This window comes from Ursus arctos, unplaced genomic scaffold (genome assembly GCF_023065955.2).
Source record: "Ursus arctos isolate Adak ecotype North America unplaced genomic scaffold, UrsArc2.0 scaffold_2, whole genome shotgun sequence".
Taxonomy (NCBI): domain Eukaryota; kingdom Metazoa; phylum Chordata; class Mammalia; order Carnivora; family Ursidae; genus Ursus; species Ursus arctos.
In genome coordinates this window covers 40,111,393-40,136,625 of record NW_026622874.1, presented here as the reverse complement: position 1 = coordinate 40,136,625, position 25,233 = coordinate 40,111,393, and the positions used below count along the sequence as shown (strand labels likewise).

At 52.5% G+C, this 25,233-nt stretch overlaps 1 protein-coding gene across 7 annotated transcripts in view; it reads left to right on the top strand.

Annotated features, from left to right (window-relative positions):
- Window positions 1–518: 518 nt before the first annotated feature.
- PIK3C2B (phosphatidylinositol-4-phosphate 3-kinase catalytic subunit type 2 beta) overlaps window positions 519–25,233 on the top strand; it is a 63,609-nt gene continuing 38,894 nt past the window's right edge. The window contains exons 1-2 of one of the 7 annotated variants that reach the window (XM_026480550.4): window positions 519–934; window positions 22,307–23,339. In XM_026480550.4, coding sequence (XP_026336335.1) covers window positions 22,395–23,339 — 945 coding nt within the window. In that variant the 5' untranslated portion in view covers window positions 519–934; window positions 22,307–22,394. Of the gene's footprint in view, window positions 935–18,608; window positions 19,435–22,306; window positions 23,340–24,049; window positions 25,169–25,233 lie in introns of those variants that run through there. The other 6 variants (XM_026480551.4, XM_044377785.3, XM_048225237.2 and 3 more) reach the window with 6 other exon arrangements.

Genomic DNA, 25,233 nt, shown 5'->3' with positions numbered 1-25,233 from the left:
GACCCTCTACCACCCCTCCCCCTCAGGATTGCTATTCTCTGGGGTTCAGGTCGGACGAGGCACTCGGGCGGACAGAAACACCAACACGGTTGAGTGCTCAGCGCCGAGACAGCTTCCCCCCCTACCCCACCTCCGCCCTCAAGGTAGGGGCTTTTGCCGGCGTCGCAATCCTAATAACGCAGGGGGAAAGTCCTCGAACCGTCAGTGGTTCCTTCTCAGCAGAACGAGCTGGCATTCATCTGACACCGAGCAAAGGGGTTCCCGCAGGGAAAAGTAACGACCATCTGCAGAAACCTCACCCAAGTGGGAAGCGGCAGCGCCGGCTGCCTGTTCCCGAGCACAATCGGACGCCCGCGCACCGCTCTCCCCCGCGCCCCTGCGGGGAGGGGGAGGGAGCGAGCGAGCGGCGGCGGAGGGAGGGAGGCGGGAGGCGGGCGGCGGGAGGGAGAGGTGGAGGGCGGTCGGGGTTCCGGGGCCCGCCCCGCCCTCGCGCTCGCCGCCGACTGGGCGCTGCGGGCTGGAGCGGGCGGCCGGGTGGCTGCCTGTCCAGGCCGGGGCTGGCCGCGCCTCGCGTCGCCGTGCAGTGCGCCGGGTGTCCGGGAGATGGCTTCTCCGCTCCCGCCCGCTGCTCCCGCTATTGTCTCACCCGGGGTGGCCTGACTCTGCGGGCTCGCGCACGCTCGTGGCCCGGAGGGCTCCCCCGCGCCCCCGGGAGCCGGTCCCGCGCCCTTTCCTGCCTTCCCCGCCGCCCCGGGGTGGGGGCCCAGGGCCGGCGCTCGCGGCGTGCGGCGCGGAGAGGGGAGCGGCCTGGGAGCGGGCGGTGCGCGGCCGGCGCGCCCGGGTGCCGGGGACGCCTGGGGCTGCGGAGCCGGCAGCCCGCGTCGCGGAGCACACGCCACGTCGGGTCTCGCAGGGAAGCCCGCAGCGAGCACAGGTAGGACGCGGCCCGGGCCGCGAGCGCCCGCCCCGGGGTCTGCAGATGGCCCGCCGACTGGAGGGAGCGGAGGTCAACGGGCTCTCCCTCCAACATGGCAACAGCCGAGGTGCAACAATGGAAGGAGCCGCGGGTTCCCGGCGGCCGGCCGAGCCGCGGACGCGGTGGCAGCGAGGGCTCCAGTCCGCGGCGCCCTGCAGGTTGCCGACTCCCGCCGCCACCCCGCCCCAGCAGTTTCGGGGCGTCTCGGGCCCCCGGGCACCCCCTTCCCGCTCCTTTCCCTCTCAACACACTTCCTGGCTCCCAGCTGCAAGGCGATCGGAACCAACCCCTGGTTGGGGGTTTGAGATAAGAAATAAAAAGCAAAACCTGCCCCGGAGTGGGGGGTGGGGGGTGCTTTCTCTTGCAGTGGGTGAAAAGTCAGCATCTAGCCTGGGGAATATATACATTTTTTTTTTTTTTAGCCAGACGGAGGGCAGACTTGGCTTCTGCCTTATAAGGTACCGCAGCACCAGGAGAAGCTTGAGGGGGAGAGAGGGACCCTCAGGCCTGAGTTTCCGGGCCCTTCGGGGAGGCGCTGCTCTCCTGGCTGGTACTTGTCTCTCGCGTTCTGCTCCCGACAGCGGCGGCTTTGATGTTGGGGAGCAATCGCAGCAGCAGGAAGCCCAGGGGACGCTGCCAAGCTGGGGTGGGGTAGGGTGGGGAGCCAAGGGGCTTGGCAAGCTCCTGGGCTGTGAGAAGAGATTACCAAATATATGAGGTAGGTTAGTGCACACACCCTGGTTGGCTGAGGGGTGTGCTGTGTGAGGAATCTGCCATTGCTCCTGCTCCTTCAGGCCAACCTTCTCTGCCTCCGTCCTCACCCCCTTGCGGGGTCTTTGTGGCTTCCCTGTCCCAGTCCCACCAGCCATGCCTGGGATGGAATCTCCATTGTCTCCTGCCCTGGTGTGTGTGTGTGTGTGTGTGTTTGTTTCTCCCCCTCAATTCCCTTGGGGAATTTTGTACCCTGGGCTGGCTGGTCCCAGCATGGCACCAGATTCCTGAGCAGACAGCTATCCGGGCTTCCAGAAAGGGGCCAACACTGCCCCTCCTTCTCTCTCCAAACTACCTGACTGTCTGGGATGTGGCCAAGCAGATGTAAGCAATTTGCACTGAATTCCAACCCTGTATCAGTTGCTGAATGAAAACTTACTCCCCTGCCACACGGGGCCTTGGAAAGATACTGGGAGAGAAACGTTCCAGGGGGGTGGCAAACCTGATCCCCAAATATTCCTCCTTCCCCAAGTCCAGCTGTGCATCCTACAGCAGAGAGGTTATGAGGCTTCAGAACTGCATCTGCTCCAGAGCCTGGCAGTCCCATCTGGGGTTGTGTCCATGGAAAAATTAAGTAGAGGCACATTTTATAGTTCTGCCTGGCATCTAGCATCTGAGGAGCTGGTGGCTGTGAGCCGGAGCCCTGGGCTGAGGCTGTGGCTGCTTCTCCTTTGGCCTTTGGGAAATCAAGGTTTGATTTCCATGGCTCTGAGTTTACTGCTGAGTGTGCATGGGTGTGTGTGTGTGTCTGAATTTGATCAAGCTCTCAGCCCTGGCCAGAAGGGAGCTTGTGCATTTTCCTGTCCCTGGACACATCAGTGAGGGAGGCTCACGGTGTGCGGGGTTGAGGAAGGTTTAGTGAATCTGGGGCCTCAGGATTTTCTCTGGGGTGCTCCTATGGCATGGCCCAGTGACCTGGAATGCTTTTGGTCTTTGCCATGACCTAGTGGCCCTCTAGCAGACACCGCACAGCCTTGTGGGCCTTGGGTCCCCTCTCCGGTTCCTCACCGCACCTGGCCTGACACTTTGCAGGTACCTCGTGTGTATGGTCCTTCAGCCTGGACAAGCCCTGCCACAGCCAGCAGGGAGAAAAATGAGAGAACTGTGTTCCCTTTGAAGGGTTTGTGGCTGGCCGTAAACTTCAGGCTCCTCATGCTCCCACGATGTGAACTTGGACGTGATAATGCGGAGTAGTAGAGAAAATAGTGGGTGGATTTGGGGTCAGGAGGCTTGGCTTTGAGTCCCGGTGTGACTGATTTCCAGCTGTGTGAGCATAGACAGCTTATGAACCTAGGACTTAGTTTGCATATCTGTAAAATGGGGGGGAAATACCCTTGGCTCGCAAGATTGCTTTAAGGATGAAATACACTGCTTACCATGAACTGAGTAAAATCGTGTGTGTGAAAGCACTCTGGAAACTGCAGAGTACTATACCAACGTGTGTTACTCACCCTGAGTTTAGCCTTGGTAACAACAAGGGAGGGAGAGCTGGTGGGGGTTGGGAAAGGGGTGGGAGAAAGGGACGGAATAGAGAATGTTCTGGAACATAGGACAAGGGAAGCGTGATGTGCCAATACCAAGGTACCTATTTCTTGGGTGACTTCTGTTTTTTGCGGGGGGTGGTGTGTGTGTTAAAAGAGTTGGCAGGATGGGAGCTAGGAGAGAAGGAGACACTGCTTAATGATATCTGTATAGAAGTCGGAAAACAAGTACCCCCCAAAGGCAGGCTACTGTCCATAAACAGGGTAGTGCTGAGCTGGCAAATAATATAATAGCTAACATTTACTGATGTCAGTCAGCTAGTAAATGACAGAGGAGGGATTTAAAGCAGGCTGTTTCACTCCAGACCCTGTGCTCATAACCTCAGTGCCACTATAAGGATGATATCGGGTCTTGGGAGAATGGAAAGCGGTAGCAGAGTTATAGAATTCATTCATACTGGATTCCCTGACTTGAACACCCATGACAAGTCACCAGACTGGGACATTCCTTAGATAATAAAGTTCTCAAGGGCAGGGCCCCCCGATAACACATCCTTAATTCCCAGGTATTTGGGGGGGGGGTCAAGGCACATGTATGTGAATTCCTTGGGTTCCTGCCTTACCGGCCTTCCTCTGCTTTCCCGTTCATATCCCTACCTCAGTGTAAGGAGAAGACTGGGGGTAATCGAATCAAGTAATTTTGCTACCTTCTGGTCAACATTAATAGGTTTGGGACTTGGGCTCCTCTGGGAAATTGAAGCAAATCTTTTGGTTTAGTATTTCTATCTGCTTTATTTCGTGTCTGTTTTATAAAATGAAACGTAGGAGACTGTTTTTCTTGCATATTCTATGACCACATAAGGCTTTAGAACAGGAGAGGACTTTGGGGAGCATTTCCCTGAGAAGTGACTCTGCCAAGGTCACACAGTGACTAGCGGTGTTGGGACTTTACCCTTGCCCCCTAGATGACAATATGACCAGTGACAGGACCTATCTTTGGCACGTCAGAATCGTGCACAGACCCTGCCAGTGACCCCATCGTTGGGGAATTCTTTCAGAGCACGGGTGATGGCATTCACTCACCCCAAATTTCTATGTTGGCTAAAGACATGAAGGACACGGAAGACACGGTTTGTGCTTCGGGGCGGAGGCCCTCCAGGTCAGGAGAAGGAAGAGGAAAGAGGTTCTTAGTATTCCTGAGGCAGAACACAGAACCTGTGCCTGAAGGAGTCTAGCAATTCACTCCTTCCTCTTTTGGAATACTTCCCGCGGGAAGTCTCACCCAGCTGAGGCTCCGTCGTATTTCCAAGAGGAGCCAGAGATCATCTGCCTCTTCAGAAAATATTTTTCTTTCACCTACACTTTATCACTCCTGCCTCTATTTCTTCCTGAAAACACTGTTCAGTTCTCTTCTTCCTACACCTTTCTCTCTCTCCAGCCAACCAACCCTCGTCGCTGTGAGATCGATCCCCTGGGCAGCCGTGCTTTCTTTCCTTCTCAGCATTTCTTCCTACCATGCTTTGTGTGTCCTAAGTCTCTGCTCCTGAGGGTCCTGTCCCAGAGTCTGGATTCTACTTCATCCCCTCTCCCTGTCTCCTCTCCGAATGGAGGTGGGTGTCAGGAATGAGAGCTGCTCTACTCAACATGGCTGGTTGCCCATGCCCCATGCCTGGCTAAGCCCAGGCCCACCAGGAATAAGCTTGCGTGGAGGCATCCTCTCCAGCCAAGTTCTTCTTTCTATCTTAGTGTAGTTGGTACCCTTGGCAGCAAACCAGAAGACATAGGGTGAGGAGAAAAGAGGAAAGAACCAAGAAGATTGCATTTTGAGGAAATGCTACAGCATGCCTTGCTAGGAGGAAGAGATCGGTAGGAGCCTTTCTTGTCTCAGGTCTCAGAGGAATCCAGAACGCAGGTGAGTGTAATGATGGGGCTCTTCCACTGTTGAGACATCTCTGGAGAGCCTGTCTTTGCTGGAAGCAGAGCGTCCACCATGTTCCTGATTCTCCATGCCATTCTGTCTTCCTAAGAGTGAACCAAGGAGGTTAAACTGATAAGGAGCACCATTAGAGTGTGTTTAATTCTGACCCAAAGAGGAGAGATTGTTTGCAAATTGGGTATTATGGGAAGCTGGGAGAACACATCTATATTATTCACCTCCAAAATATTAGGGCCAGGATTTCACGTTTCCACTCTAGACTCCGAGAAGGCAGATTTTTTTTTTTTTTAATAGAAAGGATAGATATAATTCCCTGACAAGAGACTTTGAAAGGTAGAGTGGTTCCAGAGGGTTGGCAAATCTTCTGAAGTGCAATTGTGATGACACTGTTGCATATGGTTCTGGCACACAAGGCGAAGAGGAGCCTCCTGAGCGAAAGGTGAAGTACCAAGAAAGGCAAGGGCGTGTGATGAAGGATAGCCAGCAGCATGGAGGGTCTGTCCACTGGGAGCTTTTTCGTTTCTTTCTTCTCTCTTTTTCTTTTTAGGTTTTGTTCTTTTTTTCCCCCTTAGGTTTTTATTTTAATTCCAGTTAGTTAACATACAGTATTATATTAGTCTCAGGTGTTGTCCACTGTGACCTTTCAGACATTACTTTCACCTTCCCCTAACCTTGGAGGAAACTGTAATGATGAAACTGTGTCTTCCCCCTTTATCAGTGGGAGAGCTGAGATTTCGATTAGGTTTGATTCAAACAAAGATGAAGAAACATGCCGAAGATAATTACAGAAGAACCGAAGTTTGAATCCAGGTCAGGATAACGTCCAGCACCCGCGTTTCTTCCTTCGGTGCTCCCCTGTAAGGGACCTCTGAGAGAAAAGTGTGGATGAGGCCCAAGTTCTGAATGAGATGGGGTTTCCCCAAGAGTCTGTTGACAACAGAAAGGGTTGTTCTCAAAGTCGTCTGTGGAAGAAGCTATGGTCACAAAGGGAGATAAGTCTTTCAGATAATGTTTAAAAAGAACTCATTCATTCATTCAACAGATGTTTTTGAGGGCTTACTAATGACTTTCAGTGCTTTCAGTGATGAGGACAGAGAGCCTTCCAGAACTTACAGTCGAGTGGGGAATACAGACAAGTAAATAGGCTGTGGGGTGAGTGTGTGGGTGGGGGTGTATGGGATGCTTTGGAAACTTATAAGTGGGGCATGTGGGGTGGTCAGACTTCCTGGAAGAAATTCAGCGTTAGCCGAGATCAGAACAATGAGTAGAAATTGGGCTGGGGACGAAGTGAAAGGCAAAGCAGGTGAGGTGAAAGTAGTATTCTGGCCAGAGCCATTGAAGGAGTTTGCATTTTATCGTTTATTCTCGATGTACCTGATGCTCTCCCCAGTGCACAGGAGTGAAGAAAACAGTCCCTGTCGTTCTGGAGTTTGTGTTCTGGGAGAACTTCGTTCGCTAAGAATAAATTAAATCAAGCTGCTTTATTTTGCTGGTAGGGATTCTATACTGGTAGATCAGGGAATTCCTCATAGACAAACCCTGGCTGAACTTAGGGAAAGTTTGAAAAAGACTCTTGGGATAGTCCTACAGGTAACATAGGGTAGAGGCAAAAAGTGAGTTAATTAATGGTTGGTTATCTTCCTCCAACAAAAAACATCTTCAGTGCCTCTGTTCCTTCATTCTTAATATTCATTGATTCATCAACTGAAAGGCGGTATAAATTCAGTATATAGTCAAGAGTGTGGCTTTGGAGCCAGATTCTGTGGGTTCAAAGCCTGGCTCTCCCACGTACTGGTTGTTTGATCTTGGGAAAGTTACTTAATTTCTCTGTGCTTCTGTTTCCTCATTTGTAACGCGGGGAACATAATAGTAGCAGGGGGAAAAAAGGCTGTGGTAAAAATGAAATGAGTTCATTAAGGAACTATCTAGAACACTGCCTGATACCTCGGAAGGGCTTAATAAATGGTGGTTGTTACAATTTTGTTATAGGGATGCAAACTTAAATTCGGTATGGTCCATGACCTTGAAGTAACCATATTGTACTCCAGAAACTGCAAGTACCCCGCTGTGGAGTGGGGTAATCCTCTCAGCTCTCTGAGGCAGTTGCCGCACAGCTGCTCCAAGAGCTGGTGTAATCGCAGGCAGCATTTCAGAGAGGTATAGAAGCCAGGACCATGGTGCTTAATATTTTGGGGCCTCTAGACTCTGAGAGTCTAATAAATGCTATGGGGTATCAACCTGGAAAAATCAACTACAGCTTTGCCTTCCTCATTCAGAATCTCTGATCCTACAGCAGGGAGGGGTTAAATGTTCTCCTCTGGGTTGGCCCGACCACCTTCTGAAGACCATATTTAACAGCTGTGTCCCTGGTTGTAAAACACTGCTGAGCATCGTGGGGAAAGCAAAGATAAATAAGAGGTCATTTTTATTCTTAGATGAATGGGCTTATGTCTGTGAAAGTGTTTTGTAACTATAAATCACCTACATGGATAAAAATTATTTTTATTCTAATCAGTAGTAGACATAATGCAACAATATAAATGCTGTATATGTTTCGAGATGTTCAAAAGAGAGCAAAAGTCACTTTCAGTCATAGGAGATGAGAGAAGGCTCAACTATAAGAGCAGGCACTTGTAGAGGGCAAGGCAGAGAATATTCCAGAAGGCAGTAGCATGACTGAAGATTTGTGAGAAAAGTCGTGGCCCTGGGGAATGATTAATAACCACCAACATTTGGGGGACATGCAGGGAACTGGGCTGGGACTCAGTGTGGGGAGGCTTGAATGTCTGATAACGAAGGGGAGAGACAGAAACCTTTTCCTCAGAAGGATGACACGAACAGAGCCATTGCTGCAAGGTTGGCAGTGGAGCACAGATGCTTTAGATGTCAGCGAGGAGACAGACCTTGTTAGAAGACTGTTTCACTTGTTCAGGTAAGAGAAAGAATAATAATTTTTGGTGCCTAATATGTGCTTTCAGTAGGTTATTTCACTCAAGGAAAGTAATCCAAAGCTTGGAAAGGAATGGACCAATTTCAGAGAGATTGGAACAGGAAGTCCTGTTCCAGGGGATTTCCTTCCCTGGAGGTAGACTGTTGTGGCTCAGTCTAGAAGGAGCACTGGAGTGGGAGTCTGGGACCTGCCTCTAGTTTCTAGTCCCATTTCTGCCACTGACTAGCTGTGTGACTCCAGACAAGTCATTTCTGCCCTCTGGTCATTGGTGTTCTCTCTCTTTCTCTCTCACTTTTTAATTTTTTTTTTTTTTTGAGTATAGGTGACACATGATGTGACATTAGTTTCAGGTGTACAACATAGGGATTCAACTTTTCTATATGTTAGGCTGTGCTTACCACAAGTGTAGCTACCATCTGTCACCCACCACGCAAGTACAATACCATTGCCTAGATTCCCTGTGCCCTCTACTCCCATGACTTACTCATTCTATAACTGAAAGCCTATTATCTCCCACTCCTCTTCCCGCATTTGGACAATTGGTCATTGGTCCTCTTATCTGCAAAATGGTGGGTTGTCTTTTGGTTTTTGCTTGTTTATTATTTGCTTGCTTTTGAGTGGCTTGGGAGGTGAAGAAGTGTTTTGGGGTGTCGGGGGAGAGTGCGGAATTGTATTGGGGTAATTAATCCCCAGTGTCAGCTTGCACTTTCGGTAAAATGGGATGTACCCGGGGCCCATTCTGTGGGATGGGAAAAACACTATGAATTTTGGCCTCAAACAAGTTTCGATTGAATTCCTGATTCTACCATCTACTAGTTGTGTGACCTTGGGTAAATTACACAGTCCCCTTCCTGTTTTCTACTTCCCTCATCCATTAAATAAGGATATTAATATCCATGTGGGAGGATTGTTGTGAGGATTAAAGAAGACAATACCTGGCACAAAATCGCGGAGGGGAACAACAGATCTCCTTCTTTCCTTCTATTTCTGTGCTGCTCATATTCCCCCAGCCTCTCCCCCCAGCCCTGCCCCCCTTCTCCTCTCTCCCTTTCACCCAAACAAAGTAAGATACCTCCACTCCAGTCATGACAGCGGAACTGTCCTGGGGGAACTAACTTGACAGACTGTAATGGTGTTTACATACTTCGGAGTGGTATTTCTGTAAGGTGCCTGTGGAATGTCAGCCCCGATAGGCCTGTACACACGGTCACACCCTGGCTACACTTACCCAGCTACAAGCGATGTCAGCTAATCCCTACTGAGAATGGCCTCCGACATTGGACCCTGAGTGAGGATCACATGGGCAAAGCCCCATAAAGATGGGAATGGTGGGATGGGGGTGTGCCACCCTGTGCCAGGTCGGCAGCTGGTCCACCCCTCTGCCGGTGTAGACTGGGGCTCTGTCTTATGGACACCTCTGTCTCCCTTGGGACCTTCCTGGGCCGAGTGGGGCATAGGAGGTAGGAGAAAGGCATCAGATGCAATACCAAAAAGAATTGCCATGATTCCTTGCCCTACTCCCCCACCCCCTAGGTCACTTCCTGCTTAGAGAATAAGTCTTCTTGACCCCTCCACACAGATGAAAATTGTTTCAATGCCATTTAAGGCAGATGTGCTGTTCTTGTGTCCCAGACACCAGAGTCACCATTTCCATCTGTTGTGTCACACAGCATCAGAGTGTTAAGGAGACATGAAGGATAGAAGTGAGGAGAAATTGGAAGGACTGACCAGGGAAGGCTTCTGAGGCTCTTGAGTCAGAGTGGGAAGAGGAGAGAGAGAAAGCAGGGAGGAGGAAGGAGGCTCCAGCTGCACCCAGGACTTTTGAGGCCCTGAGAGTCAGCTGGTGGGGAAATAGGGCATGGGGAGTCTTTACTAGGCTGTCAGTGCAGATGGGTCTGACTGAGGGCACTGGAGCCTACCACCAGGACAGGGGTGACCAGACTGATGTGGGGAGACCTGGCTGGGATCCGATGGGATCTGGTACCACGGGACACTGCCTGCTGCCTCCTCCCCAGGCCCCCATCTGTGTTTCCCTTTCCCTATGGTCTGGGGATTCTAAACACTGAGAGGCCATCTTGGGGAAGGTTTCAACCTTAGTTTCCTCTTAGGCCTGCATTCCTTATGGGGTTTCTCCTTTGACCCAGGTAAAATGGAATCCTTGGTCTTTCTCTAGGTTCAGTGTCCTTGGCTGAACCTGAGCAGAATATCCTTCTGCCTGTTACCAGGAAAAGTGGAGTGGAAATTTGTGGGTACCGGGAAATGCCTGGTGGCGGTGGCCGCCTGGCTCAATCTTGGCTGACAATAGCCAAGGCCTGCGATTGGAGGGGTCAATGACTTAGAGACAAGCTGCCTGCTGGGCTGCACTGAGAGGGACATGTGCTCTGGACGGGGGCAAGAGATGCCTAGGCCTCAGGCGCTGAGACCAGGGAAGCCTTGAAGAGGCACGGCCAGCACCAGAGATCCACCCCGCCTACCTTTTAATGGATCATTCCTTCCAGGCCACTAGAAATTTCCCTTACCACTTCCAGAATGGGTTGGGTTGGGTACTCCTCTCCTCAGACTCTGCTTTTTAAATGCAAATGTCCAATGTCCCTGGGCGGGACTAACACCTTGGCCTCTAACACCCGGGTGTAAATTAGTATCAGATGTTCGGTGGTGTTTTCTGTGTGTGTGTGTGTGTGTGTGTGTGTGTGTGTGTGTGTGTGTGTGTTTCTGAGCTGTAAGATGGGGGCTGGTTGAAAGGGGCGCCCCTTGCCTTTCCCATCCTGGTCTGTGGGGACCCCAGGGCCTCTGCAATGTGCCCTGACTTAGGAAATAACTGACCAACCCTGAGGCCTGCTAGAAGCTAGGTGGCCTTTGGGCAAAGGCCTGCTTGACAGCCCCTTCCCTGGCATTCTGGCTCCCTGGTGCCCTGCAGGCCTGCCTCCAGTGTATTGGAATGTGGACGGGGAAGGCCCAAAGCTGCACCCTGGAGCCAAAAGGTCCTGTTTCCCTTTTTCTTCCGGGTTTAACCTTCTGTTTACTCTTCTCAGATGTCTTTGCCAGGGACACTAAGATTGTGACCTCGTGGTGTCAAAGCCAGCTTCCTCTCCTTTCTCCTCAGGGAGCTGCTGAGGGAGTGAGCACAGTCGAGGGGGTGTGTGTGTGGAGGGGTGGGAATGTAGGGGGGTGTGCAGGGGCAGATGTAGGTAATTGTGTTGGGTGTGGGGGTTGTGGGAAGTGTGCGGGGTATGGAGTAGGCATGGAGAGTGTGGGGTGCATGTGGGTGTGGGGGGGAAGGTGTGTGTGTGTGTGTAGGGTGGGGAGGGAGGAGATGGAAGAGGTAGGTCTCGGGCGATGTGGAGGGTGCACGGGGAAGGGTGTGAGGGTGTGGGGTACGTTAAGGAAAGTGTGGGTGTATGTGCAGTTTGTACGATTACTGGGGCTTCAGGTCCCTGAGAATGACTGTAGTCTATCAGGGACTTTCTCGATCTGGGGAGTTAGCGCTGACGGAAGACACTCTTTACTATCAGATCACATGTTTCGATTGCTGGTTTAGGGACTGTGGCGGCAGAGGGACAGTGGGCAGGGCTCGTGGAGTGTGCAGAGCCTTCCTACTGGGAGGGGGCAGGGAGCTTGCCCGGGGCATGGTGTGGGGCCTGGTCTTCAGCTCCTCAGCCTTTTTCTGCTTGACTTGCTTTTGCCCTCCTCCAAACCACGCAGGTGGCTCTCAGCTGCCGACAGCCCTCTGCCCACACAGCCTGTCCCTGCCCCCTGGCTCTCTCCGACGGGCTCACAGGCGGTTGCCCCCAGCCTTCCCACAGACAGCACCACCACATGGGAGCTGCGGTGCATGAGCACCCCCTTTCTGCACTCTGGAGGGTCGTCCTGGGGACCAGTTTTCCAGGTCCTTCTCATCCGGAGCCTGGGCTTCTGGCTCATCTGGGCCAGGTGTGCACTTGTTGGGGGACAGCGCAGGGCTGGGGTCAGGATTGTTCCCCACATCGGGTCTGTGGACCCTTCCCCCACTTTGCTGCAGCTCCAGTGTGAGACCCAGGGCAGCGTCACTGACCCCTAGTGGGCTTCGGTCTGCTCATCTCTAATAGACAGGAGGACCCTGTCATGGAGAAGAGAGAGAGCCTTTCAGATGTCTAAGAAGTCGCTACCAGAAAACAACCAAAGCATGTTAGCATTGAATTCATTGGAAATGCTCCCTAAAACTCAGAGCTCTGATCCCCAGCAAGGATGGGAGGAGGTCCCACTGGCATTATTCAGTGCACTCTAGTTAGTCCAGTGTGTCTGCAGTTACCCCAAGATACACCCTCTCCCCTTGCCATGGGCTTGGGCCATGATTGAAGAGCTGCTCGGTCCTTCTTTGCAGACCCTGATGGGTTAGCCCCACCCAGCCCATGAGACCTTGAGGCTCGTGAGGACTTGGGGCTCGAGCACGGGAGCAGTGAGTTGGCCCCACACTGCCTCTCATCTCTTCCCTCCGTGAGTCCTCCAGGCAGAGCAGAAACTCCGGTATGTTCTGTTCTCCCTTTGGTGCCATGGCTGGATGGGAACAGCTGTGACCTGCTTTCTGGATTCTGTTTAATGGGCTGGCCGCCTCCAGGGAGTTTCCCCAGCCCACACAGGAATCCTGGGGAACTGCATTCCAAAGGACACGAGCTGGGGAAGCTGGACTGGAGATGGAGCTGGTGGTGACAGGGCACAGCACAGGCCTTGCGGGAGGCCTCGGTTTTCGAGAAGCCAATGGCGCTGTGTAGCAGAGCTGAGGAGGGAGGCAAAGGCTATGAGGGCTGCTGTGTGCCCATCCCCCACTTCACCCACTTTCTTACATCCTCCTCCCAGAGGGGCTTCCTTTATACTTCATGGGGTCTCCCATGCCCTCAGAGAGATTAAGATTTCTTAGATGTTGGTGTTTGGAAATGTTGGGGTGATTTTTCTGACACAGGATGGGCTGGTGTAAAGAGATTTGTCTGTAAAGAGATTTCCTTAGGAATCCCCTCCGCTGGAGACCAAGATTGGCAAGGGAAGGTCATCCCGGGAGCCCCTTCCCCCACCCCCATCCTGTCCCACTGCCTTTCTCTGGAGGGCCAAGGAAGCTGGAAGGGTAATTCTTAACCACCATGCTGCTTGCAGGGAACCCAGATGATCAGAACTAGAAGGGGCTGGTTCTATGGGCTGCTGTGGCCCAGGGCAGGTGGGGGGGGTGCGGAGCAGGAAGTACAGACCAGACAGAGAGGCGATGTGGCTGCTCTGGCTCCCGGCATGGTTCCTGGATTAGAGAGCCACACGCTGCCAAGACCTTTCTTCCCTCTTTGCCAGGGGTTCCACTCAGCTCACTGCCAGCTCCCGCTGTCTGATCTACATCGCCAGCTCTAGGAAGGAAAGTTTTGAAAGAAGCCACGAGCTGCCTGAACTCTTCCATCCCTGACTTTCCTCTTACTCAAGTCCTGAATCTGCAGGGTTTGTGGTAGGATTTGTGATTTTCAGGGCTTCTGGGTATGTGTGTGTGTGTGTGTGTGTGTGTGTGTGTGTACAGAACCACTGCACACATGGTTTCTGAGCTGGGATTGAGGACTTTCGGGCTGTGAATGTGAACCCAGCTCTACCTAGTCATGTCACACAGGCTTCTAGCATCTGTCTCTGAGCTCCTAGGACCCAGAGAGCCCTCTACTAACTCTGATATCAACTTGGGCTTCAAATGAGTGGAATGTCCAGGGTAGGCCCAGGGAGTCCAGATATGGAGAGTTAAGTTCCAGTAGCAAAGACTGAACCACATGGGACTGCTTTAATTTGGCCAAGAAGATGCTAGAGAGGGACTAGGTGAGTAGGAAGAAAGCACAGACAGTTGTTTTCTGTCTTCCCACACTTGGAACTAAGTGATAGCCACAGAGAGGGAACATAGATAAGAAAAAGACCTTGTTGGTGCATGTGATTCAGCGATGGGCCTGACATCAAAGAAGCTTGCAGAGCTGTGCACAACCTATAGGTTTTCAATGCTGAAGCCGGGGTCAGATGGGTATCTGTTTGAGACAGGGAGTTGACCTTTCAGATACACCTTCCCGTTGGCTTCCTGACACAGGGCATGCTAACCTTCCCTGCTAGAGCTGAGCCTCTGGTGGCGGGGTGCGGTGGGTGGGTTGGTGGGGCAGCAGGTGTATGGAGCAAGGAGTGGGGGATGGGTCCCTGGCTGCAAAGCCAGTGGGATTTTGGGTGTGGGTAAGTGTGGGTGTTGGGGAGTGGAATGGGGCAGGGGTCCTCTGAAGACAAAATTCTGGAAGCCAAAGGGTTTGAATGAATGGTCTCTAACTCCTTGACCCATTTCGTTCTGAGAGGAGGTGCTGAAGGTCCCTTCCTAGGTAGTCCTAGAACTGACTCCGCTTCCCTTATTAAAAACTACTAAAAGGTGGGCTGCCCAAGGCTGGGGGCATGAGACCATCTTGTTTGACAGCTCTCCATGTTCCCTGCCAATGAAGAGGGGCCAAGACATGTGGTACTTCCCTGCTTTGTGCCCGAAGGGGGGGGATTGAATTATTTATGGGTATGCTTGTCACCTTGGCTGGATGGTAAGCTCCCTGGAACTGTGCTGTGGTCATCTGAATGCTTCGAGGAGGAGCGTGGCGCCTGCCATGTGGCTGGTACTTGGTGGCCATCAGGATTCAGTTCTGCGGGTCTGGGTGGGAGGAGATGACCCAGACCTGTCAGGCTGAGCAGAGCCGTTCTGAAAAGGCGCCCTCCTGCCGGGCAGCAGGAAGCCCTCTCTGCCCACAGCTGGGATCACTGCTGGCCCCTGGGACCCCACCCTCTCTGGCACAGGGACTGAGCAGAGCCAGCTCACTGATGGGAGTGTCCTCTCCTTTCTCTCCGCCCTTTGACTCCAGACCATTGTGTGGCTCTGCTCTGACCCCGTTGCCTCCCCCGCTGGCCTTCAGCCATCCTTTGGTGGCCCTGTGAAGTATTCGGTGCCTGGTGCTGCTCAGACCCTGGCACCCACCTGCTTACCCAGAAACACGCCCTCTTCCGTCACCAGCTGGCTCCCTGGGGCTTGGTGGGGTCCCTTTCCCCCACTTGCCTCTTATCTTCCTGGCAGTTCCAAAACTGTGGTCTGAAGGGTCCAACCTGGTGGCGTGTCTGAATTGCTTGGGAGGCTTTGAAATGATCAGAGTTCAGGGATTCACCCTCCTGAGTCAGACCCTCCAGAAGAGGGGCTGGGAATCTGTACATTCGAAAAACTTCCCAGATGACAATTGCGAGCATTCTAATGTGGACTGTGCATTAGATCATATTACTGTGTCAACCTTAAATGTTGTGGGTGTGCTAATGGCGTCGTGTTTATATAGGAAAATGTCCCAGTTCTTTAGACATTCCGGCTGAAGTAGTTAGAGGCGAAGTGCTTGCATCTTCCCTTCAAACGGTGAAGCAGAGAAAGAGGGGAGGTGTAGACGGTGAGTGCTTGCGGGTGATAAAGGGAACCTGGTTCAAAGGGGTCTCTCGGACGATTTGCACCTGCTCTCTGAAAGAAGGACCTGAGAAGAGAATGCAGCCAGCGCCACCAAGGTGTGCAGCTCCAGGGGGTGCCATTCTCATGGTTCTCTTTGCTGTGGTCAGAGGGGGGCCCTCCCATAGACTCCAGTGTGTGCTGCCCCCTGGAATTGTGCGACACTGTAGAACTGGCCCCAGCTCTCTCTTCCTGGATGGGCTGCACAGACCCAGGCCCTCACCACCCCACCTCTTTCCTGGGACCTACATGAATTTTTTTCCAGAATCTCTAGGAGTCCTTGAGACTAAGGGAACAGAGCAATTTCTAATTTGTCAACCCAGCATAGGCTGGTGGAGAGGGAGCTGAATTGGGGAAGGGGAGGGAGAGGCAGGAAACATGAGACTCTTGATTCCTAAAATACTTTATGTATCCCCACCCGTCCCAGAAACTGAAATTTGGGGCTTGAGTTCTTCGGGGAAGCCAGCTCGCTCTAGCTCCAGGTTGTTGGGAATGTTGCTCCTGACTTCTGTATTTTCCCCTGCGCCTGGCTGCCTCTCTGTACCTTCAGTCCACCTTCGGGGGTGGCTCTCCTGGTCTTGTGGGAGCTGCTGCTTGTCCCCCTCCTCACCTTGGATCCTGCAGCATCAGAGCGAGCAGAGCATGAGCCTGTTGGAGGGAGAGCTGCCAGTGTGGCCCCGGGCACGGGATCTGTCAGCAGGCTGGCCCTCCTTCTCTGCACGTCTGACAGGCAGTCTGGTGGAGTCCTGGCCAGGCGCCTGGGGACGGTGGTTAGCGAGGGGTAGCTCGGCTTTCCTCAGCTGAATTCCAGTTTTGGAAGAACTTCAGGAGCCAGGTCTGCTGGATCATGCATGGGCCTTTCTTCTCTTTCCTCCCAGGGCTAAGGCTGCTCCTTAGCTCTGGGATGTGACTTTGGAGTCCTCTGAGAAATTTGACTCAAGGAAACCAATGGGTTAGAATCGGAGGCCCAGAGCTGGAAGGTACTTTGTCAGGTGGTCCTGTCCGTCCGCGCACCTGCCTTTTTGGATGCCAAACCCAGCCCAGTGAGGTGATACCCAGTCCCGTGTTTCTAGGACCCAAGGAAGGGCACCAGCTGCATCTTGATCACTGGTCTTCTGTCTAAAAACCCTTACCACCAGAAAGCGCTGTCATTACATCCCAGTTCAAGTGCGTTTCTCAATGGAAATGAGGTGACTTTGGAACTTAAGGAGCTTGATGGTGGTGGTGCGGGGGGTGACAGATCCATACCTATTTAATTTGGAATATGCTACTTTAAGACTATATTTGAGGTATGTAAAGGGTACTATTGGGAGCATAAAGAAGCAGCCCTTAGTCCAATCCAGGGATTCAGAGAAATCTTCCTGGAGAGCATGATGTCTGAGCAAAGTCTGAGGGGTGAGTTGAGTCCCACAGGCAGAAAGTGAAAGGGAGTTGGGAAGGGCATGCCCAGGGGAAGGAAGATGTCGAACACAATCAGGGAGGTATTGAGTACCTGGCAATGAATGGCTGCGGTTAAATGGAAGATGGGGCAGGTGATGAAGGATTTGTAAAGGAAGCAAATGGAGAGCCTTCGAAGGGGTGCAAGCGGGGAGTGGAATGATCAGGTTTTAGGAAGAGCCCTTGGGCTGTTCTGGGGAGAATGCCTTAAGGACGCGCAGATTAGGAGGAAGAACTGTTAGGAAACCATTAAAATAGCTCCAATGAGAGAAGATAAGGGCTCAATGAGGGCCACAGCCGTTGGGATGGTGGGAAGAAATAGATTCGGGAACACTAATGAGGCAAAGTCGCTCTCTGAGGAAGACTTTGGTGACGGGCTGTGGGGGCCGGGCGAAGGATGGGTTTCTAGCCTGGGCGACTGGCTGGTGCCCTTTGCCAGAGTGGGGAGACCGGAGGGAGGAGAGGTTGTGGGAAGGGAAAAGACAAGGTGGTAGTTCAGTTTGGGACATTTGGGGCTTGAGATACGGGTGATATCCACTTGAGGGGCAAGATACCCCTTTGGATACGCTCTAACACACCAGTGGAACGAATGGGAGATGAGAGGCAAGGTTGCTCGAGCAGAGGGTGTTAACATGGCTGAGAACGGAGTCCTGAGCCAACACCGACATTGCAGGAGCAGACAAAGGAAGAGCAGGACAAAGAAGGAGGGGGAGAACATGAAAAAAAGTCGTGTCATGGAAGCCAAGCGGTAGAGGGTTTAGGGAAAAAGGGGAGGGTCTGGAAAGCGAAATGCAGCAGCCACGTCTGGGAGATAGAAATGCCTGTGGAGGGGCCCCTGGGTGGCTCAGTCGGTTAAGTGTCTGCCTTCAGCTCAGGTGATCTCAGGATGCTGGGATCGAGCCCCTCCTCTCCCTGCTTAGCGGGGAGTCTGCTTCTCCCTCTGCCGCCCCCCCCCCTGCCTATTTGTGCTGTCTCTCTCTCCCTCTCAAATAAATAAAATCTTAAAAAAAAAAAAAAGGCCTGTGGAATTGGATGGCCTGGGCATTGTTGCTGGGGTGGTGTTCGTAGAAGGACGGGGACAGAAGCCAGATTACAGTGAGTCGCAGGGTAAATGGGATTGGGAAAGTTCACCTGTCTTGTGCTCTCATAGAGCTTAGCTGGGAAGGCACAACAGAGAAGGTATTGGCTAGGGGACAAAAGGCAAGAGAAAGTGCTTAGGGTGTAGGGTTTTTGCTTTTGTTTTTGTTTTTCATGCTTTCTTTTTAAGGCTAGAAGGAGCCTGAACATGTTTATGTGCTGAAGGGAGAGACCCCGGTAAGGAGATGCGGCGCAGGTCCCGCAGAGGGAAGGGAACTCGGGGGGCATCCTCCCGGAGGAGATCCAGTGAATGGGACAAGGGCGCAAGAAGGTTGTGCCTCCGCAGGGGGCAGGAACCCGCTTCCCCTGAGACGGAAAAGAAGAAAGACTGCACGCAAGTGTGGATAAATTCGTGCGTGAGAGAGGCAGGAAGTTAGATTATTTCCAATGGCTTCAGTTTTCCTCATCATAATGGTGCCTGGCGAAGGCAAATCTTTTTTTTTTTTTTTTTTTTTTAAGAGAGAGAAAGCACGTATGCAAGTGGGGAGTTGGGGAGGGGCAGAGGGAGAGGGAGAGAGAATCTCCAGCAGGCTTCACACCCAGCGCAGAGCCTGCCGTGGGGCTTAATCTCATGACCCTGAGATCATGATCTGAGCCCAAATCGGGAGTTGACAACGCAACCAGCTAAGCCTCCTAGGTGTCTTTTTTTTTTTTTTTTAAATCAGATCTCTGTTTATTGCAGAGAATAAATGGATGGAATTTAGGGTTAAAAGCATGGATGGAAAAACAATGGAAAAGAAATGCCTTCTGTTTTCAGTTGAATAGGGGTCTATAAACTCTTCTTTCTTTCTTTCTTTCTTTCTTTCTTTCTTTCTTTCTTTCTTTCTTTCTTTCTTTCTTTCTTTCTTTTTAAGATTTTATTTCTTTGACAGAGAGAGAGAGACAGCCAGGGAGGGAGGGAACACAAGCAGGGGGAGTGGGAGAGGAAGAAGCAGGCTCCCAGCGGAGCAGGGAGCCTGATGTGGGGCTCGATCCCAGGACCCTGGGATCATGACCTGAGCTGAAGGCAGACGCTTAACGGCTGAGCCGCCCAGGCTCCCCTATAAACTTATTTCTAAAATCATTTGATTCCTTGTTGTTACTGTGGTCATGAGTTGTGTATCACAGGTCTGGTCCTGCAGGTAAAAGGCTGATGCGGTGCCCAGTAAAACTGAAGGAGAAGCTGCTCCTGTGCGCTCCAGAGCCGTCTCAGAGGTGGAATTACCAAACCCAGACAGAGCACCCAGGACGGAAAGATTTGGGACCCGACTGGACTCAGGGGTGGGCACAGCTCTGCTCCCTGTGTCTTGCGTTCAGCACGTTCAGGACACATACAATTGTTCCTTCGGCCACCCATGACTAGAAGAAGGAATTTCTGTTACCCAAAGCCAACCAGACCCAGAAGATTCTGTCAGAGGGCCCACATCTGAGTGGAGAAGAGGCAAAGATAAGAGGGACTCCGTCCCTGAGGTCACGGGCCCTGTGGCCCTGGGTTGGGACAGAATACTCTTAGCAGAGGTCCGGCCTCTTTGGAGGTGGGTGACAGCCCAGCCCTGAGAGCCCAGAGAGGGTATGTGTCACATCCTCATGGGCCCTGAGCTCCAGGGGAGCAGCACTGAGCCTGGGGTCCCAGAATCAGTGTACTAATTAGCCTCAGACACCGACTAGAGCCCAGAGATGGTCAGGGGCTGAGCTGCCCATGGGGACAGAGACTCCCCCTGGGATTCCTGACCATCAGCCTCATCCCAGGACAGCAGGTGTTCAGGGCACGTCCCAGCTGTCCTCGTGACAGGACCCCAGTCACACTCAGTGTCCCTGGTGTTTACTGCTGATGGGGATTCTGCCTCCTGGAGATTGTGACACCAAGGACAGTGAGGTGAGCACAGGTTGACCTGACTTCTGGAGGGACAAAGAAGCCCAGAAATGGCAGAGTCCAAGAAACTATACAACAAGAAAGAAGAGACAGCCGTGTGTGTGGGGGGGGGGGGACCAAAAATGAGGCCAAGTGTCAGCGCCCCTAAGACTTAATACTCTCTGGAATAAAAGGCTTGGTCCAGTTTGGAGCATTTCTCTGGTGTCTGTGATCTAAAGTACTAGGACCTTTTCCTGGGACCAGTTTCCCAACTCCCAGCAGCTGTGTTCTGGGTATCTCCATCAACTCATCCAATTCCTTTGAATTTCAAATAGTGAGACTCCCTCTTACCCTCTGTGGGTGAAAAGTAACCTGTAAGAAGTTGTTGAAGGGTAGACAAACTCAACAGGCAGAGAACCACTTCGTATGCCCCGAGGCTGGAGTTGGGCTATTCAGTGTTTGGGGGAGCTGCTCGCTAAGACTGACTAAGCCAGCCGAGGCCCTCTAGGCCAGGGTTCTGTGCCTGTGCCTGACAGAGACACGAGGGTCCTAGGCAGGCACCTCAGGTCAAGAAATACCTTTGTCCTAACACATTAGGGACCTGATGGAACTTGCCGCCCAAGTATCTACCTGAACTTTTTTCCTTTTGATGTTTCCAACTTTCTGAGCATAAGGAACAACGTGCTTCATGTTGATTACCTGCTGGGTAAAGCCGTACAATAGAATGAATAATTTTTTATAATTGTACGAAATCGTGAACTTCTTGGCTGCTGGCGCTAAGGGTCAGAAGTGGCCACTTCACACTCGTCTCCCCCAACCTCATCTGAACCACATACACTCAGAAGTCTGTGGTTCTCAGCTTCAGCTTTAGACCAGAATCTCCTGGGGTTTTGAAAAATACCACTGCTCTACCACAGGCCATTTGAATTAGAATCTTTCTTAAGAGTACCCAGGCAACAGTACTTGGAAAAAGTGGCCCCAGTGTTTTTAACTTGTAACTGGGGTTGAGAAGCGCTGGGCCAGGCTCGCTGTGTCCTGACAACCATTCGTTCAACGCCGTCTTCGTGTCATGGCTTCTAAAGAAAAGGATACCAACACTGCAGTGCATGGAGGGGGCTGCTTGCAGTCAGGACCAGCTGGCCTAGGGGTCGTGCCTCCCTGCCTGGCTTCCTGAGGGCCAAGGGGAATCCATATGGCACACCTGTAGTCCTTCAGGTACCCGGGTCTCACCTGTTACCTGGCTTTGTTTAATTGCCCCTGTTGGTGTGTTTGGGGAGGATCTTAGTGCAGTCTGAGTGGTTACAAGGTCTGTTTCATTGGACTCTGTTTCACTTTATAGCTTTATTGAGGTATAATGGACGTACAATAAACTGTACCTGTTTAAGGTGTACAGTCCGGTAAGTTGTGACATATTTATGTAGCCATGAAGCCATTGTCACAATGTAATGAACATATTTCGCATCTCCAAAAGTGTCCTTTAAGCTTCTTTGTCATCCATCTCTCTTTGCCCCCCCTTCCCAGATAACCGCTGATCTGCTTTTCTGTCACTGTAGATAGTTTTCATTTTCCAGGATTTTATATAAATGGAATCCTGCATATTCATATTTTTTTGTCGGGCTTCTTTTAACTCCGATGTAGGTATTTTGAGATGCATCCGTGTTAGCGCATGTGTCAGTAATTCATTCCTCTTTGTGGCTGACTTAGTGTCATTTTGTGGACGCAATCACATTTTTTAATCCAGTCCCCTGTTGATGGACAGACCTGGGTGGTTTCCAGTTTGGGGCTATGACAAAGGCTACCATATGCATATATGAGTCTTCGTGCAGACATGTGCTTTCATGTTTCTTGAATAAGTGACTAGGAGTGGGGTAGTTGAGTCATATGGTAGGTGGATGTTTACCTTTTCGAGAGGCCGCCTGTTTTCCAAAGTGGTGGCCCCATTTCACATTCCCCACCAGCAGGGTATGGGAACGGTCCTCTTTAAACGGATCGAAGAGCCCCTGTTTCCATATTCTCTCGGCTGATGCGAGGTGCCTCCTTCTTTCCTCGGAGTACACGGGAGAGAGAGAGGAGGGTGGGAGCGAGGGACCAGACATCTATAGATGAACGGAAAGGTGGATGGATGTATTCAATAGATAAATAGAGTTGCCTTGGTATTTCTCTTTTTCTCCATCTTTTTGTTTCTTTGATCTGTTGTAGGCACTCAAGAAACAGGCAGTGGCCCAGATTATGTCACCCAAGTCACATTATTAATTCAAGTCTTTTTATGGCTGAATGATATTTTTAACCCCTCACCTGCAGGTGCCCAGACACCATGCCAGAATCCTGTACACCTGACGCTGGGAGGAAGTAGAAGACTTCCTTGTCTCCTCCGTCCCCCGTCTTCACCATGTCTTCGACTCAGGGCAGTGGGGAACACTGGAAGTCCCTGGAGTCGGTGGGCATCAGCCGCAAGGAGCTGGCCATGGCCGAAGCCCTGCAGATGGAGTACGACGCGCTCTCCCGGCTTCGGCACGACAAGGAGGAGAGCAGAGCCAAACAGAACACAGACTCCTCTCTCATCAGCTGGGATGAGCCTGTCCTAGACTTCTACAACAAGCCGGCAGGAAGGCAGAAGGACCTCAAGCTCTTACGTGGTCTTTCTGGCTCCGATCCTACCCTCAATTACAACTCCCTCTCCCCGCAGGAAGGGTTATCCAACCACTCTACCTCCCAGGGCTCCCAGCCTGGCCCGGATCCCTGGCCCAAAGGCTCTCTGGCTCGAGACTATCTCTACATCTTCGATGGTTCAGATGAGGGGCTCTCTTTCTCCCCTGGGGACCTAGGATCGGGGGACATAGATAGCTCTTCCAAGAAACTGTCCCCACCTCCTCTGCCTCCCCGCGTCTCTATCTGGGACACCCCTCCGCTGCCTCCCAGAAAGGGGTCACCCTCTTCCTCCAAGATCTCCCAGCCCAATGACGTCAACACGTTCTCTTTGGTGGAACACCCTCCAGGCAAACTGCTAGGGCGTCGCATCCTGGAAGAGGAAGAGGAGCTGGGCGGTGGGGGTCCGGGGCGCCTCCTGGGGCCTGTGGACTATGACGGTATCAACGACGCGATCACCCGTCTCAACCTGAAGTCGACCTACGATGCGGAGATGTTGCGAGACACCACCAGGGGCTGGAAGGAGGGCCGGGGGCCCCTGGACTTCGGTGGCAAGGACACTCCTGGGAAACCCGTGGCTCGGAGCAAAACCATGCCCCCTCAGGTGCCACCCCGCACCTATGCGTCCCGCTACGCCCACGGGAAAAATACGACCCCGGGCAAGAACCGCCGGATTTCCGCCGCTCCGGTGAGGACCTCGTTGCGTTCCTTCTGCCCTCCTTTCCATTCAGAAACAAAGAGTAGTCCTTCTTTCTTCTTTGTTGTTCCAAATTCAAATCTGCTACCCGCTCACCCCGTTGGTCCTCTCCTCCCCTCTGCTCCTGTCTTCTGGCCCCTGGGCCCTGGCTGGGGAGAGGAAGAGGGGCACCAGTGGAGACATGGCTCCTTTTCAGGGCTGAGTTTTGGGCCCAAACAGCCCTTGCGGGGGCAGGTGTTTTGAAATTTTGGTTCTTAGCATGGGCTCACTTCACAAGGTAAGGATGGAACTGGGCTGAGTGGATTCTTTGTGACTCTGTGGCCAAATGGCCTGTGGCCTGGAGCAGGCTGCCTCTGCTTTCTGACCTGCTCTGCCCAAAGTGCTGCGTGGTGATGAGGCCCCGTCGTGGTATTAACCAGTCTTTACTGCTCACTGGTCACCAGACCCCAGTCCACACCCCTCAACAACCCTGCCTGGTCTCTCTCGTTCCAAAGCTTGCTGGTTCTTGCTCTCTGTCTCCTTTTGTCTCCCACTGTCTCTCAGTCTATTTCTCTCCCCCCCCCCAATCTCTGCCTTTCTCTCTCTCTCTCTCTCTTTCTCTCTCCTCTCTGTCCCTCTGCTTCTATTTCTAGCTCCCCTGTGTCTTTCTGCCTGTCTCTCTCTCCTCCTCTCTCTCTCTCTCACTGCGGGGAACTATACAGAACTAGATTTACCATCTCGGCCGTCTGAAGTATGTAGTTTGGTGACATTTGGGGCATTCACATTTTATGCAGCCCCACCGTCCACCTGCTTTCACGGAGAAAATATTTAGGAAAGGTGGCAGTGTGACAATACTAATTTTACATTTGTCCGTACACAGTATAAAATAGCCAAGTATCCACACAGAAGCACGGGGCAGGTTCCAGGACAGCTTTGATCTTTTTTCTCTGGTTTAAAAGAGTGGCAGCAGCATCTCCGTGGGTGGGACCTGAGGCCACTTGGAGTTTCCCCCTTGGGTCTGGAAGCCCTGACCCCAGAGGGAGTCCGGAGGTGCCCTCACGGCTGGCGGCTTCCGTAGGAACGGCATTGCACTTCATTCCATCCCTGTTTCCTGCTTATCCATTGTCTAAGGGACACGGGGGCTTTCCCGCCCTGTGTCCCAGCAATTGGGACCCTTCACAACTCTGGGAAAGCCACGTGGTCCTTCCTTCCTGTGCTTCTGCTAAGAGAGTCCCCCAGAGCAGAATCAGCTTCTGCGAGAAGTCACGACTCTGGAGCTCAGGGCTTTTTAAAGGCCCTGCTCCGAGAGGTGGGGCTGCTCCCGCTATTTATAGGGACGGGGAGATTCCTGTTCCCGGCTCCGAGTTCCTCACCCAGAGCGGGGCCTACTCAGAGTCAGGCCACCCGGGTAGGTGGTCACCTCTGTTGCTCCCTATCTCTCTTTCCTCCTTCCACCGCCTTACCCTTCCCCTAACCCCTGCGTGTCACCAGGGTTCTAAGCGGGAGCTTGGTCCAGAGTGTCCTTGAGGAAGCTAGGGCAGAGCAAAAAGCTCTTGCCAGTTCTTAGGGGGGAAATGAGGCCTTGGTCATCCCCACCTCAGCTCAGTGCAGGGGCTCATCCCACCGGGCGGGGGGACCTCTCGGGCCCTCGGCCCATCCCGCCACCCCGCCTCCACCGGGCTTTCAGACGGAGGGACCCTCCTTATCCCAGGCCTGCGGAGCCAGTTCTGGAAATGGTTGGCTCCGAATGCCAGCCTGGTACCCCCGCTGCCAGCCTCGGCCCGGCAGACTCCCCCAGCCAACATCGGCCGATGCCACCAGGGCCTGCCAGCAGGGCAAACGTAAGTGGCTTTTGTTTTCTTACGGAGCCAGGGAGTGGTACTGAAGGGCATGAAAATGGCCTTCA